Source organism: Marmota marmota, unplaced genomic scaffold (genome assembly GCF_001458135.2).
Source record: "Marmota marmota marmota unplaced genomic scaffold, marMar, whole genome shotgun sequence".
Taxonomy (NCBI): Eukaryota; Metazoa; Chordata; class Mammalia; order Rodentia; family Sciuridae; genus Marmota; species Marmota marmota.
Genome location: NW_026000168.1, coordinates 9,621,256 through 9,635,096, shown reverse-complemented (window position 1 = coordinate 9,635,096; position 13,841 = coordinate 9,621,256). Strand labels below are relative to the sequence as shown.

General features: G+C 43.0%; 1 protein-coding gene across 1 annotated transcript; it reads right to left on the bottom strand.

Moving 5' to 3' along the window:
• Window positions 1-1,393: 1,393 nt before the first annotated feature.
• Window positions 1,394-11,664, bottom strand: LOC107150038 (histone-lysine N-methyltransferase SETMAR). Its single transcript, XM_015494944.2, has 2 exons — window positions 11,470-11,664; window positions 1,394-2,910 (listed from the first exon to the last, which is right to left on the bottom strand). The coding sequence occupies exons 1-2, from the start codon at window positions 11,584-11,586 to the stop codon at window positions 2,119-2,121; spliced, it is 909 nt and encodes a 302-aa protein (XP_015350430.1). The 5' UTR covers window positions 11,587-11,664; the 3' UTR covers window positions 1,394-2,118.
• Between the last annotated feature and the right edge of the window lie 2,177 nt (window positions 11,665-13,841).

The following is a 13,841-nucleotide window of genomic DNA, read 5'->3' as shown; positions in this document are numbered from 1 at the left end:
AAAAAAAATTCCTTTCTCTGGCTGAAGCATCAAGACGGCTGGTGGTGTTTGTGTCCACTTCTCTTGACTGGAAGATTGTCCTCTGTGAATATCCCTGGATCATAGATGGTGATATTCCCACCATATATGAGGGTGAGAGGAAGTAGGAAACAGGCAGACATTTTCCTTCTGACCATCTCCTTATTGTTTCTGAAGTACTCAGTCATGAGAAGAATTTCTGAGGAGAAAGGCCATTTTGGAGGAAAGGTTACGAGTTGACTTATAAAAAATTGGACTGCTTCACAGAAATCAAAGGAAGCTCTGCAGGTTGGAAGGAAGGCTCTTAGTTCGGAGGAAGACTGACATTATACATTTGTAGTTGGGGGCATTTTATGGAGATTTGCTGTCTCATTCTACGGGGAATCACTCCTGATAATGCTATGAGAGCATGTTCACTACTGGAAAAAAACAGCTTTACTGAAATAGGATTCACATATCATTTCATTGTAAGTTAAAGCACACAGCTAACATGATATTACGCAGGAATAGGGCGTTCTACCTCAGATGGATACCTGTGATTTCCCTTTTAAATTTAAGTGCAGGGCCTCCTCCTGGCAAGAGGTAGGGTTGAAATGTTCCACGGAAGAAACCAAGTTATTTATTAAATAATACTGTAGGGCCTCAAATAATTGTCTTTCAAAATGCCTAATGTCCATAGTAATTTTTTAAAATATTTATTGTTTTAGTTGTACACAATACCTTTGTTTATTTATTTTTATGTGGTGCTGAGGATCAAACCCAGGGCCTTGCACCTGGTAGGCAAGCATTCTACCGCTGAGCCATATCCCCAGCCCCTCCATAGTAACTTTATTTTTGCAATATTCTTGTTGTAAGGAAGGCAAAGATCTTTGTTTCCCCAAAAGCTTACAAGAGATGAAACCTCCATGGCCTTTTGTGGTAGTGACAAAGTTATTTTTGTGTTACTGATACATGAAGAAGTGAGGCTGACAAGCTCTAGAGTACAGCCAACTGTAGAGTGAAAATTTTACAGTGTGCTTCCTTTTCTGACTTTTAGGTATGACACGACGTCACCTTCATGGTTACCTTTTTTTTTTTTTTGTCATTGGTGATTATTATTAGGGTTTTAAACGGGTGATAATTAATAATGCCTTTTCCTTAATCCATGTTTAAAAACAAATGAGAGGGGCTGGGGATGTGGCTCAAGCGGTAGCGCGCTCGCCTGGTGTGCGTGCGGCCCGGGTTCGATCCTCAGCACCACATACAAACAAAGATGATTGTGTCCGCCGATAAAAACTAAAAATAAATAATTAAAAAAATTCATCTTTCTCTACCTCTCTCTCTCTCATTTTTCAAAAAAAAAAAAAAAAAACAAATGAGATATAAGATGCAGGTGTCAGACAGAAAAAAATTAGCTTTATTACTGATAAAATCTGTTGAAAAGGACCAACTTTAGATCCTAGGGCAAGGTGTGCACCCTGAATCATGATTAGGTTCTTGCAAGTGCAGAATAAGAGTAGCTTAAATAAGGGAGAGACTATTTCTCACCTACAAGTCTCCAAAGGGGTCTGATCATAACCGGTGGCATTTTCTACATTACCAGACATCCATGCTCCTCTCTCGTGTTGATTTGCTATTTGTGACCCTTTCCTGGGGTCATTTTGGAGTTCAGGATGGCTGCCCTGGCTCCAGCCTTCATGTATACATTCCAGCTTACAGGATGAAAGAGGGGGAAGGACAGGATATCTCCATTTAAGGACACACCATTTTTGCTTCTATCCTGTAAGCTTTAACACAATCACCTAGCCACAGCTAACTAGGAAGACAAGTACTCTGGTTAGTCATGTAACTAGGTAAAAATGAGGATTCTATTATAAAAGTAGGGCGGGGAGGGGGGAGGATATTGGTGGACAACTTGCAGTCTCTGCCACATTCCTGAATTTAACTTACTACAGCCAGGCAGACAACCACTGCCCTCCTGGCAAGCTGCTGGGCACCGAGCAGACCTGCTTAGAGTGGAAGCTGCTTACAGAGGGGAAAGTAGAAGTGAGTTGAGCCCCATGTGCCCACTGCCCTTGGACTCCTGCCCCTGGAGGGAGGCATTGGGTGGCAACTGCCTTCCTAATTGCTGTCCGGCTTTTCCAAGGGACAGTACAGTGAACTGTCATAGGGCAGGAAGGCGAGGCATGACTTGGCGCCACAGTGACACGGTTTTCTCAGTTTCTCATCATGTGGCCTTTCCTTGGCTTCCCTGTCCATTAGATTCAGAAATCTTCCCGAATAATCATAGGAGAGTTCTTCTCCTGGCCAAATGTCTTTGGCTGCAAAAAGTGCCAACTTGGGTACCATGGAGTCTATTCGGACAGGAATCATCAACAGGTTGGGCTCACAAGAATGATTCAGGAACCTTCCTGCATTCCCCACATAGGTGGGGTCAACAAAGGTCTCCATCACCTGCCCGTCACAAACATGTTCCCTGATGGCTATGATGTAATTTGAGTCCTGTGCTGTCTGTAAGTGAACTCTCCTCTGTACTTCAGAGAATCCCAGAACCTCCCCGGCATATTCACAGACGAACCTTCCCTTTGGTATGAATTCCGGGGTGCGAAGTCCCCAGCCCTTCTTCTCCGTCTTGAACACCTGGAGGTGGAACTGCAGACCCCTCTGCACCACTCGGTTTCTGCAGTGCTCGCCACACTGGCACAGGATGTTACATTCGAAGACAGGCCGGGCATACGTGGCTTCCGATGATCCCATGTCTCTAAGGCACTGACTGCCATCGTAGTTCTCTTCGTGGCGGAGACAGGAGCAAGTGCCAGGGACGCAGGAGGTGGTGACACATGTGCACCCAGGAAAGGTTATTTCAGAGGGATCGATGTCTGCTCCAGGTCCCACGACATGATCAGGAGTATACTGCAAAAAAACACTGCAAGTTGATCTGGCAGGTCATGTGCACACTCACACATACACATGTCACATCAGGTAGTGAAAAGCTACCTGACATGTCATATACCTATGACATCATATAGCTTTTGGCTTGGATACTTCCTATTTCTAGCCTACATAAAATTGAGGGCAGAACAAAACAAAGCTAACAAAACACAATACACCAAAATACTGCCCCAAAAGCTGTCTCTCCAATTTAAAAGATATCGAGTTTTAGATTTAAATGTGTGTGGTTTTATTTTAGGATTAAGGATAACAACAAGAAAGATGTGCTTTCTCTGAATTTAATGTCTACATACATGCACTTCAGTGTTTTAGCTTAGATTTTGCTGTTACCTTTATCAGACAGTGCATGTACATATTTTTATTGTCATTTACTTCAGATCCTTTTCAGGGGGATAAATGAGAAGTCAATTGCAGACAAAATTTCAAAAAATAGTATTTTTCACATAGATAATAGATAAATTCATTATAAATGGAATATATATGTAAATTCTGTTCTTATTAAATGAGAAAGGGATAAAGGGATAATATGAAAATATTTAATACTTCTTGGTCTTTAAAAAGTACTTGTACTTTCAAAACATGTTTATAAAATGTTATGGAGAAAGAAGGAAACCCTAAAGCTAGAATCTGTGTGAGTGCTGGTCTCTGGTTACTTCCTCACCGTCACCATGAAGCCTGTTTTCGAACCCTGAAGACTGGAGTACCCCTCAGGAGCCCAGCACATTTATTTACATGTAGAATAATTCTTATACGGAATTTAACTCATTTATTTATACTGCTTCTTCCTAAAAGGACTTAATGAGATTCACAAAGGTAAGATAAATGAACAACAATTGAGAAGATGAGGTATGCTATGGGCTTGATAAATGTACCTGAGACGCCCGTGTGTTCAATGCTTGGTCCCAGCCTGCTGTGCTATTGGGAGGTGGTGGGACCTCTAAGAGGTGGGGCCTACTGGGAGGTCATAGGGGTACGTGTGGGAGTTATTGGGACTCCAGTCTCTTCTTGTCCCTCTTTTGTCACTGCCATGAAGTGAGTACCCTCCTCTATGATGTGCTCCCACCATGATGTTCTGCCTTGTTACAGGCCAAAAAGCAATGGAGCCATTGAAGCACACACCAAAACCTCCAAAACTGTGAGCCAAAATTAACCTTTCTTTTTAAAAAGTTTATTATCTCAGGTATTTTTTAACAGTAGCAGAAAGCTAATACAAAGTGAGAGGGGAAATAAAACCAAGCCAATCCATTGATCTTAGACATAACAATGTGTGTAATAGAAGCAGGCTCTCAGCTCCACCTGAGTGCAGCAATTTCCAAGATGGACATTTGATCAGACATAAGGCTTGTTCTCTGTGTAAGGAATAATCTCACTGTTCAGATACAGCACTGACCTCCCAGTATTGGCACCAGAGAAAACTTTCACCCATGTTCTTCCAAACCATTCTTTTCCAGGAAGTGGTTTCCAGGGATGATTTTTCTTCTGACCCTTAATAAAGTCCACTGGCATGCTGTCCCATGTAGCTGAGTAAGGGCAGTTCCGAAAGGCACCGGCAGCACGGCCTTTCCTTTGAGGACAGACTTTGGAGCTCCTAGAGGAATGTTCCTGCTGCACATCCTTCATTTATGGAGCCAGCTCTCCACTGACACTATGTCTCCCAGCCAGGATTTTGAAAGGCACTGAACAGCATGTAGCTACACCCTGTGGAGGCCTCAGCGGAGCTATGCAGTTAAGTGCAGAACCCTATGCTTAAGAAAAAATGCTGAGCTGGGGGTGGGGGAGGATTGACATCTCTGGTGAGAGATGAGGAGGTGATTCGTGGGAGAACCTGTGGGGGCAGGCCAACACTCTGCTTAAAAAGTGATTTGGGGGTGCAGAGTGAAAGACCTGTTGGTGTTTCTTACAGTTTTAGCTCAGCAGGGATGTTCCAAAGGGATGAACGAAGGCTTGGGAAAAGATGCCTCTATCAGTCAAATTCAATGAGTGCCTTCTCATGCAGAAGTTACCTCTGGCTTTTTAAAGTTCAATGTTGAAATGTGAAAGGTTACCCAGGCATCTCCCCCCGCCCCCCCCACATCTTTGGATTACTAAGGATTAAACCTAGGGAGCTTTGACACTGACCTATTTCCCTAGCCTTTTATTTATTTATTAATTTTGAGTCAAGGTCTTGCTAAGTTGCTGAGGCTGGCTTTGAACTTGGCAATCCTCCTGCCTCAGCTTCCTGAGTCACTGGGATTAGAGGTGCACATCACATTTGACAAGAGGTACTTGTGAAATGAAGATTTCACCATCTCTTTGTAAAGTTTTCACAAGGAATTATTTTAAATTGATTTGTTCTTCAAGGTGTACACATTTTTAATGTACTACATAAATCACTAAAATATTTTTGACATAGATAATGCCTTTTAAAATAAAGTTTGACTTACTGCAGTGTTCTAACTAGAAGACCATATTATTTCTTGCTGAAAAAAATAGTTTCATTTGCTTATTTTTACTTACAAATTAAAAAAAATAAGAATCTAAAAAATTTTTGAAAATCTTAGATTAAAATCTTAATTTAAAAGACTCTAAAATGTGGTGGCTGAGGTTGTGGCTTAGTGGTAGAGTGCTTGCCTAGCACATGTGAGGTACTGGGTTAGATCCTCAGTACCATATAAAAATAAATAAAATAAAGGCATTGTGTCCATCTACAACTAAAATGTTATATTTTTAAGGGATGGGGGTGTATAGCTCAGTGGTAGAGTACCTGTAGCCTGTGAGGCCCTGTTAAACTTGATGCATAATCTAACATGCTTTAGGGGCTTAGGTTACAAATGACAGTTAATGCTAAATGAGTCACAGATACCTTCAGGAGGATAAGACAGACTTCTGGGTAAATTTCCTGTTTAAAAAGAATAAATTTTTTTGATGGATGTAGTCATTGATCCTGCTATCTATGGTCGTTGAAAATCATTTTTATCTTTATTCATCTCCATTTTCTCCTCCATCGTGTGGGGAGAGCACAGCTTGGGCCTGGTAGCCATACAGACATGTTCCCACCCACCCAGCTCCATTCTTTTGATAACACAGCCCCAACTCTTCCCAGCAGACCCCTCACTGCTCTGGCCTCCGTGGTTTGGATGAGGGTCCTTGTTGGACAGGGATCTAGACCTGGTTAAAGGGAACACTGCTTGGTTGATGATGGACGCGTGACCTAAGCTGGATCCATGCCGTGCAGCCCTGGGACTTGTTCCTGAACAGTAGAGGAGTGGCATTCTCTTTCCATCGGAGTTGCTAAACCGCAGATGTCTGCCTGGCATCCCCCAGTTTGCCACATAGACAGACATGTGAATGGACAGCCAGCTCTAGCAAGGGGAAGCAGGAGGAAGAGGGAATGTGGTGGAAGGAGCATTTGATGGCACTGTCAGAGTCTTGGATCCAGGCATGCCTATCCACTTTTGGACTTTTCTGTTATGTGAGGCAATTTGTTCCCTCTTTTGCTTGAGGCAGTTTGTGTTGTTTCTTGCAAACAAATGCGTCCTGACTGATGCAGTAGGGGGAAAGCTGAGGATGGTCTAGGCAATGGCTGTAGTCAAAGATGGTGTCCAGATGGAGGGTGAGACTAGACCAGAGTGTGCAGGAGGCCACACAGAAAACTAGTGACTTCCAGTTGTGATAGCACATGCCTGTAATCCTGGCAGCTCAGGAGGCTGAGGCAGGAGGATAGCAAATTCAAGGCCAACCTCAACAACTTAGTGAGGCTCTGTCTAAAAATAAAAAATAAAAGGGGCTGGGTGTGGGGAGCCACTCTGAATGATTCGCGCCTTCCATCCTGGAGCAGAAAGGCTTTGACCGGTCACTACATTTCATAGTGACCTGGACATTGCCCCGGTCCAGGAAGTTTGAGGGTGTGTCTTCAGATGTAGGCATGTCACCCATGGAGTTGAGCTACATTCACCTATTCCTTTGTAATACTACCCTTTGCCCTGTTGGGATAGAACGTTCCATGGAAACGCCCTTTGTGTGTCTCCTTCTCTTGCTCTGCCTTTGGGTGTGGCCTTCCTAGATGTCATTCAACCTGCTGACAGCAGACATCATGAAGCTAGACTCAACCCCCTGAAACCTGACCCCTTGCCTCATTTGAATGGCTTCTCTTCAAAAAAAAAAGGGTTCAGCACATGCTCTGTATCTCTCTCTCTCTCTTTCTCTCTCTCTTTCTGCAGACCCTTCAGGTCAGAGGAGCCATCACAGGATCCCAAAGAAAAGGTATCTCTCTCTTATAGGGTTATTTTGTGCAGCCCAAGTTCACCTGGAGTGACCCTGAGTGTTTTTGTTGCATGGAATGCAACAGCTGGAGATGCAGCTTGCGATAAAGCACCTTTAGGTTCAATCCCCAGTTCCAAAAGAAAAAAGAAATAAAAAGAAAACCCATGACAGTGGTTGGGAATACTGTTCAAGTGGTGGAAAGCTTCTAGTGCAGAACATGGCCTGTCCTAAAGGAGACGTATATAGAACCAGGCTCATCAGCATGGTGAGTAGGCAGATGACTTGCTAAGCTTTGGATGGATGAGCAATGATAAGATGGGATGATACTCATTCTTGGGGTGGTTATCATGAACTGGAAATAAAACACTGTATTCAGTGCCAAGCACTTCTTTTAAAATTTTAGCTTCTCCTAATTCTTCTTGATACTATATTTAGATGTAATATTTATAACATTTCTGGTAAATTACTTAACCCCTCTAAACACTTTGATCTGTTTCATAGGTTGCTGTAAAGCAAAATAAAGTGAAAGATTCCATGTAAAAAGTTTACTCTAGTGGCTGTCACATCAGTGTTCAATAAAAAACACACAGGCAGTTTAGTAGGATGGTAAAGGAGAAAGTTCTGGAGTTATACTCTCCAGCTTCAGACATATTCAAGCCAAAACTGTGTCTGGGAATTAGTTTTCTATTGCTTATACATTAGGAGTGTTGAAAAGCCAAGAGCTGACCCAGCCCAGACTTCTTTCATTCATCAACAAATACTGCTTTAATACCTCTCATATACATGTGCTGGGATGTGGGACCACCCAGAAAAATATAAATGAGAACATGAAGAATGCGACTTTTATCATTTTTGCATTGTCACAATTTTTTTTTTTTTTTTATGTATCAGAGAACTGAACTGCTCAGGAAAGAGTAGGGAACATGCAAAATGGTCAGTACAAAATGATGCCCTAGAAACCAGATCCTTGAAGCACTGGGTGGAGATTTCAAGTTTTTTTTTTTTTTTTTTTTTTTTTTTAAGAAAATTGAAGAGAATTTAAAAAAAAAAATAAAACAATAATTACCCAAGAAGCCAAAATGGAAACAGGATACAGCAAGTTGAAGAGCAAATATACTTTGGCTACTCTTGTCCACATTATTTCTTCCTTCTCTGAAGTAGATCAGCATTTATTAACAGCATGAACTTCAGGGTTTGAGTGTCACAGACTGTAGGGCCCTCTAGTTGTGCTTAGTGTGAAGGTCTTGTCTTTTAAACAAATAGGACAGGCATGGTCATCAGGTTTGGGATATGGCCTGGTGATGGAGGGGGTACCTATCCAGAGTCCTGGGCACAGAGCAGGAGCTGCAGAGCTATTTCATGATTGTTTGATTGCAGCTCTTGATAAAACCTTTAACTGGAAGTTTGGCTTTTTGAGTCACATTCTGTATCAAAGCCCTAGAAACTGAAATATGACACTGCATGATATCCTGGGCTTAAAACCTGTGCCTCCATTCTGAATCTCAAAAAGTGTTGTGCAAATCTTCTTTCCTTTTTTGGTTGTGTTGAAACCCCAGCTACAAGAATCTTTGTACTTGGCCTCTAGCCTCATAAGTTTGTTTTTGCTCCAAGCAGTTATTAGGAGACTGTGTGCCAGATAATTCTCATCAAGGTCCAGTTGAGATCTTAAAAATAATGTTTGAAGCTGGTTTCAGAGACCTAAAAAATGATTACATCTGACTCTTAGCTTAAGAAAATCAATTAATTTATTTTCTACTTGGCTTTCAACACCAATGACATTATGATGTGCTTGTTTCCAATGTGAATATTTGAATGTTCTTTTTGCCTTTTTGCACAATACCCAACAGCAAACCAGACACAAAGTTATTTTTACCTTGCATTTTTCATGCCTTAATTCTTTTGTGTGCATACTTTTGTGAAGAAAGGGTTTGGCAAAAGTAAGCTGTTTTGACCTTTTATAAGACTAGTTTTTGTTCCCTGAATATATGGAAAAAAAAATTAGCTGAGGTGGGCTGGGCTGGAGCTCAGAGGTGGAGTACTTGCCTAGCATGTGCCAGGTCCTGGGTTCCATCCCTAGAATCACATGCAAAACCATTAGTTGAACATACTGTAAGGCTTGTCTTTCAAATGTATCAAGCATGTTTTAGCTTCTTGGTAAGACTATATTCCTTGAGGAAAGTATCCTATCTTCTTGTAATACTCCCTGCCAAGAGTTGTGCACAAACACAAGTAGCTACAACTGCTGGAGTGTGTTTCAGTCTCTTGATTTTCATTTTTGCTGTCAGCTGCAGGTCTGAGATCAATCATAAGGCTTCCCTTTGTCTCCTTCCTCCCCCATTTGAAAACAGACAAGTATTTATTTTAATGTGCATTTTGAAAACTATAACTAGCATGTCAAACCCCATGATTTATGAACATTAATGATTATGAGGATTCTAAGAAGATACATGAATTAATTTATTCTTGTGTTAATTTCATCCTTAAGTGAATTATTTTATTTTTTGAGATGAGGTCTTGCTATGTTGCCCAGGTTGAACTTATCAATCTCCTGCCTCAGCCTCCTGAGCTGCTTGGGATTATAGAAACACCACCCCCACACTCAGTTTGAAGTTGCAGAAATACTAATAAAATAAAATACTAATAACCTAATAAAAGATTACTCAGTTGTTAGATCTTTGAGGGCCAGAAATACATTTCTTTGCTCATTGTGTTCTCTGAGGTTCAACTCACCACCTTACATACATTTAGTTTTCAATAACTATTTGCTATAATAATTAATGGAATACAACTGCATTTATCATGTTAGAAGCTCTAAGTAAAATGCATAAACCATAAAGGCACCCAAGCACTTTCTATAGCCCTAGGGTGGAAACTGATCCAGCATCTCAGCTTCTGGGCCTGGCCTAACAAGTACATGGCACACTACAGGCACTCCCTTATTGTTGAATGAAGAAACACACATCAGTGTTCTGACCAGAACTGCATTCAGCAATGTTTGGTCTTCAATAATCTTTCAGGAATTAGTGTTTCATATAGCACCAGCCACTTGTATTATTAACCATAACCTGCCACTACAAATATTGACAGTTGTATTATTAGCCATAAACTATTGTTTGAGAGAATAATAAACATTTCTGACATTAATATCCTACGTGCTCTTTGAAAATTGCCATTGAATTTGTCATCTCATTTGAAATTCACAACAACTCCAGGAAGAAGAAAAGGCACATAGGACTCAATGTTAATACTGGATGTGAAAGGGCTATAAATATTTAAATTATTGCAGATGAAGAAACTAAGGCTCTTAAATAACTAAGATGGCTAAGCTCTATCTGAACCTAGATCTCCCAATATCAATCTCTTGACTTTGACATACTTTGGTTTCTTTTTAAACTTTTTGTCATTCTGAATTCCTCAGGCAACTTTTATGCCAAGATCAGAGTGGTGTGAAAGTTAGACAGAGGCCTTCAGGATAGCAATAGTAGTGAGCATTATTGAGCATTATTGAGTAGCAAACCAGGAATTTTACTGTTAATTCTCAAAGCCATTGGGAACAGAGGTGCTATTATTTAAACTGAACACTGGAGGGTTTTGAGGTTTCAAAAGGTAATTTGTATTTGCTCAAGACCTCACAGCATGAGGGATCCCTCAGCCAAGACTCTAGGGGCTGTTTTCAACTTGGGGCTGAGATCCTTTACTAGGCCTTAAGCCTTATCTTACACATGAGGCACCTGAGACCAGAGAGGTAACTGATTTTATCTTCTCCGGATATCTCACTGCATTCTGAGGACAGGTCTGAACAAAAAGCCAGACTGTAAGGGAGCTTTCCAAGGGACCTCAAGAAGCCTCTGGTATTTCACGCCAGGCAATTACCAGTCTAGGGACAGAGGGACAGAAGAGGACAAAATCCTTCCTAAGGTCTTAACGACAGGTTTATAGAAAAAGACCCAAGCCTGTGCATTTCTGAACTTTTCCCAGGAGCCAATAACTGTGTGGCTAGGTAAGAAAAAAGGTCCACACTGCCGGCAATTCCAGTAAGTTTGAGAAGTGCCACCAGGTGGGGGAGCTGCGCGACTACCTGTCGAAGACATCTAGCCCCGCCCCGAACTGGAAGGGCACCGGCCCCGCCCCTGGCGGCTGCCCTCAGCTCTCTGGGCCGCCTAGCCCCGCCCCTACGTGGAAGGGCACCGGCCCCGCCCCCGAGACTGCCCTCAGCTCTAGGCCGTCTAGCCCCGCCCCTGCCTCAGCTCTCTCACGGCCTTCTAGCCCCGCTCCTACCTGGAAGGGCGCCGGCCTCGCCCCCGGGGGCCAGGCGCTCACTGGCAAGTTCTCCAGGCCCCGCGCCACATCCAGCAGTCCTGTCAGGGCCTCAGTCTCTTCCTCAGACGCTGCCATCCCGAAAGGCCGCTTCTTCGCCACAACTTCCGCGAACACTGAGCAGCCTCACGCGGCGCCACCGGCGGTGCCGGGCTGGAGCCCCGCGGAGGATGCCGGGAGCGTGGTTCCCGCGCCCCCACTGCCTCATGGGAGTTGTGGTTTTCCCGCCTCTTCTCTCAGCTTTCGTCCAAGGCTTTGGTCTGGCTCCCCCTTGTTCTGAGCCCAAAGCCTACCCGCTAGTAACCAAACCGTGTGAGGTACGGGCAAAACTTGGGGAGCACGGAAGGACGTGTTGAGTTTCTCCTGAGCGCGGGAGGGGCCTGGCCGGGGCGTGGGCGTGGACAAGGGCTGAGGAGACGGGGTGAGGCGGGAGACCCGCGCGCCGGGTTTGAAGACCCGGGACTGGCTGGGAAGTGGGAAGACGGCAGCTAGTGTTTGCGCCCAGGGGTCCGAATAGACTTTTGGGGTCCCTTGAGGAATTTGTGAGGGTTCCGCCCTCTCTGGTGGGGGTGTCCGCTCCCTGACCGGCGCAGAAAGGTAGCGAAGGACCCGGGGAGCCTCCAAATTTCTGCCTCCAGTGGACTATTTGAAGCCTTAGCTTATCTTTTCTGATATCCTGCTTCTCCTGGACACTTTTTTTTTTTTGGGGGGGGGGTGTACCAGGGATGGAACCCAGAGCCTCTTAACTACTGAGCCACGTCCCCAGCCCTTTTAAATTCATTATTATTATTTTTTTTAATTTCTGTTTTGAGACCGGGTCTTACTAGGTTGCTTAGGACCTCGCTAAATTGCCGAGGCTGCCTTCGAACCTTCAATCCTCCTGCCTCAGCCTCCTGAGTCGCTGGGATGGCAGGTATGCGCCACCTCGCCCAGCTTCTCCTGGAAACCTTCCCTGGCCATTGCTGTAGGACCAGCGACTTGAGTGCAATTGGGTCTTGCTGGCATTATTTATTTATTTATTTATTAGTTTGTCTTTTTTTTTTTTTTTACTTGTATATGGACACAGTGCCTTTATTTATTTTTATGTGGGGCTGAGGATGAAACCCAGTGCCCCACTGGTGCTAGGCAAGCGCTGTACTGCTGAGCTACAACTCCAGTCCCTCTTGCTGGCTTTTTCATCTTAGTTTTGTCAAAAGACACAATTACAGCAGGTTGAAGATCTTTGTGAGTTTTATTTTTATTTTATTTATTTTTTGATCCCAGAATCGGGCCACACTTCATTCCATACAATAGAATAAACATAAGCATTCTGATGGGCTGAGCAGAAGAGATTGTTTTTACAGAGGAGGGCTGGGAAAAGGAAACAATGAGCAAAAACCAATTGCTTATTCAAAGTTACTTTGGCTACAAGAACAATAGAAAAGTAACCAATTAGTTAAATCAGGTTACTTTGTGTGTGTTGTAAAGATTAAGGAAAAGGAAAGTCCTTATAGATATTTGGCTGTTATCTCCCATCCTTGTTTTCTCCAGAAAATGAGATAAGCAGCTTAGTTTCAGCTGAGTGACATGCACCTTTAGGGTGACTGACTCCATTTTATTTTTATCTTTTTACTGGAGATTGAACCTCAGACTCTCTGTACATGCATTGCACCACTGACCTACACCCCCAGCCCTTCTTAGTTTATTCGGAGACAGAGTCTTGTTAAATTACCAAGACTGGTCCTGAACTTGCCATCCTCCTGCTTCAGCCCCCAGGGTAGCTGGCATTACAGAGAGGAGCCACTGCCACTGGCTCCATTTTTATTTATAGTCTAGTCCCTTTTGGCCCAGTGCAGAAGCTTAGTCCAAAACAACTGGACTCCTAAAACTTTTAACAACAGCATCCTTTTATCATTTTCCTGCCTCTAAAATGTGGCTGTCACTCAGATTTGGTCATTTTCTCACCGTCCTTGTAAAAACATCTATTCACATACCTTCAAATATAAAGGATTAGGAGGTCAGTCTTCAATCCCCATGTGTTTTTCTCCCAGTTACACATTTCCTCCGAATCAGTGGGCATTCCTACTTTCTCTCCTGTAGGCTCCTCAAGCTCAAAACTACCTGAGTTCTTTCACTTTCGATGCCATTTCTCATAGTCCCTGCAACTCCTTAATATACTCACAGGCAAAGCCCTCTTATTGAACAACAGAGTGGGTAGTGGAGAAAAAATTATTTTGTTTCACCGTAAGCAGTTTTGGTACATATATTTGCTAGTCTTTTGATATTTGGTCATGAGTTTGTATGTGAGTATGTATATGGTTACTGATTAGAATTCAATGGTGTGCTTATTCAGG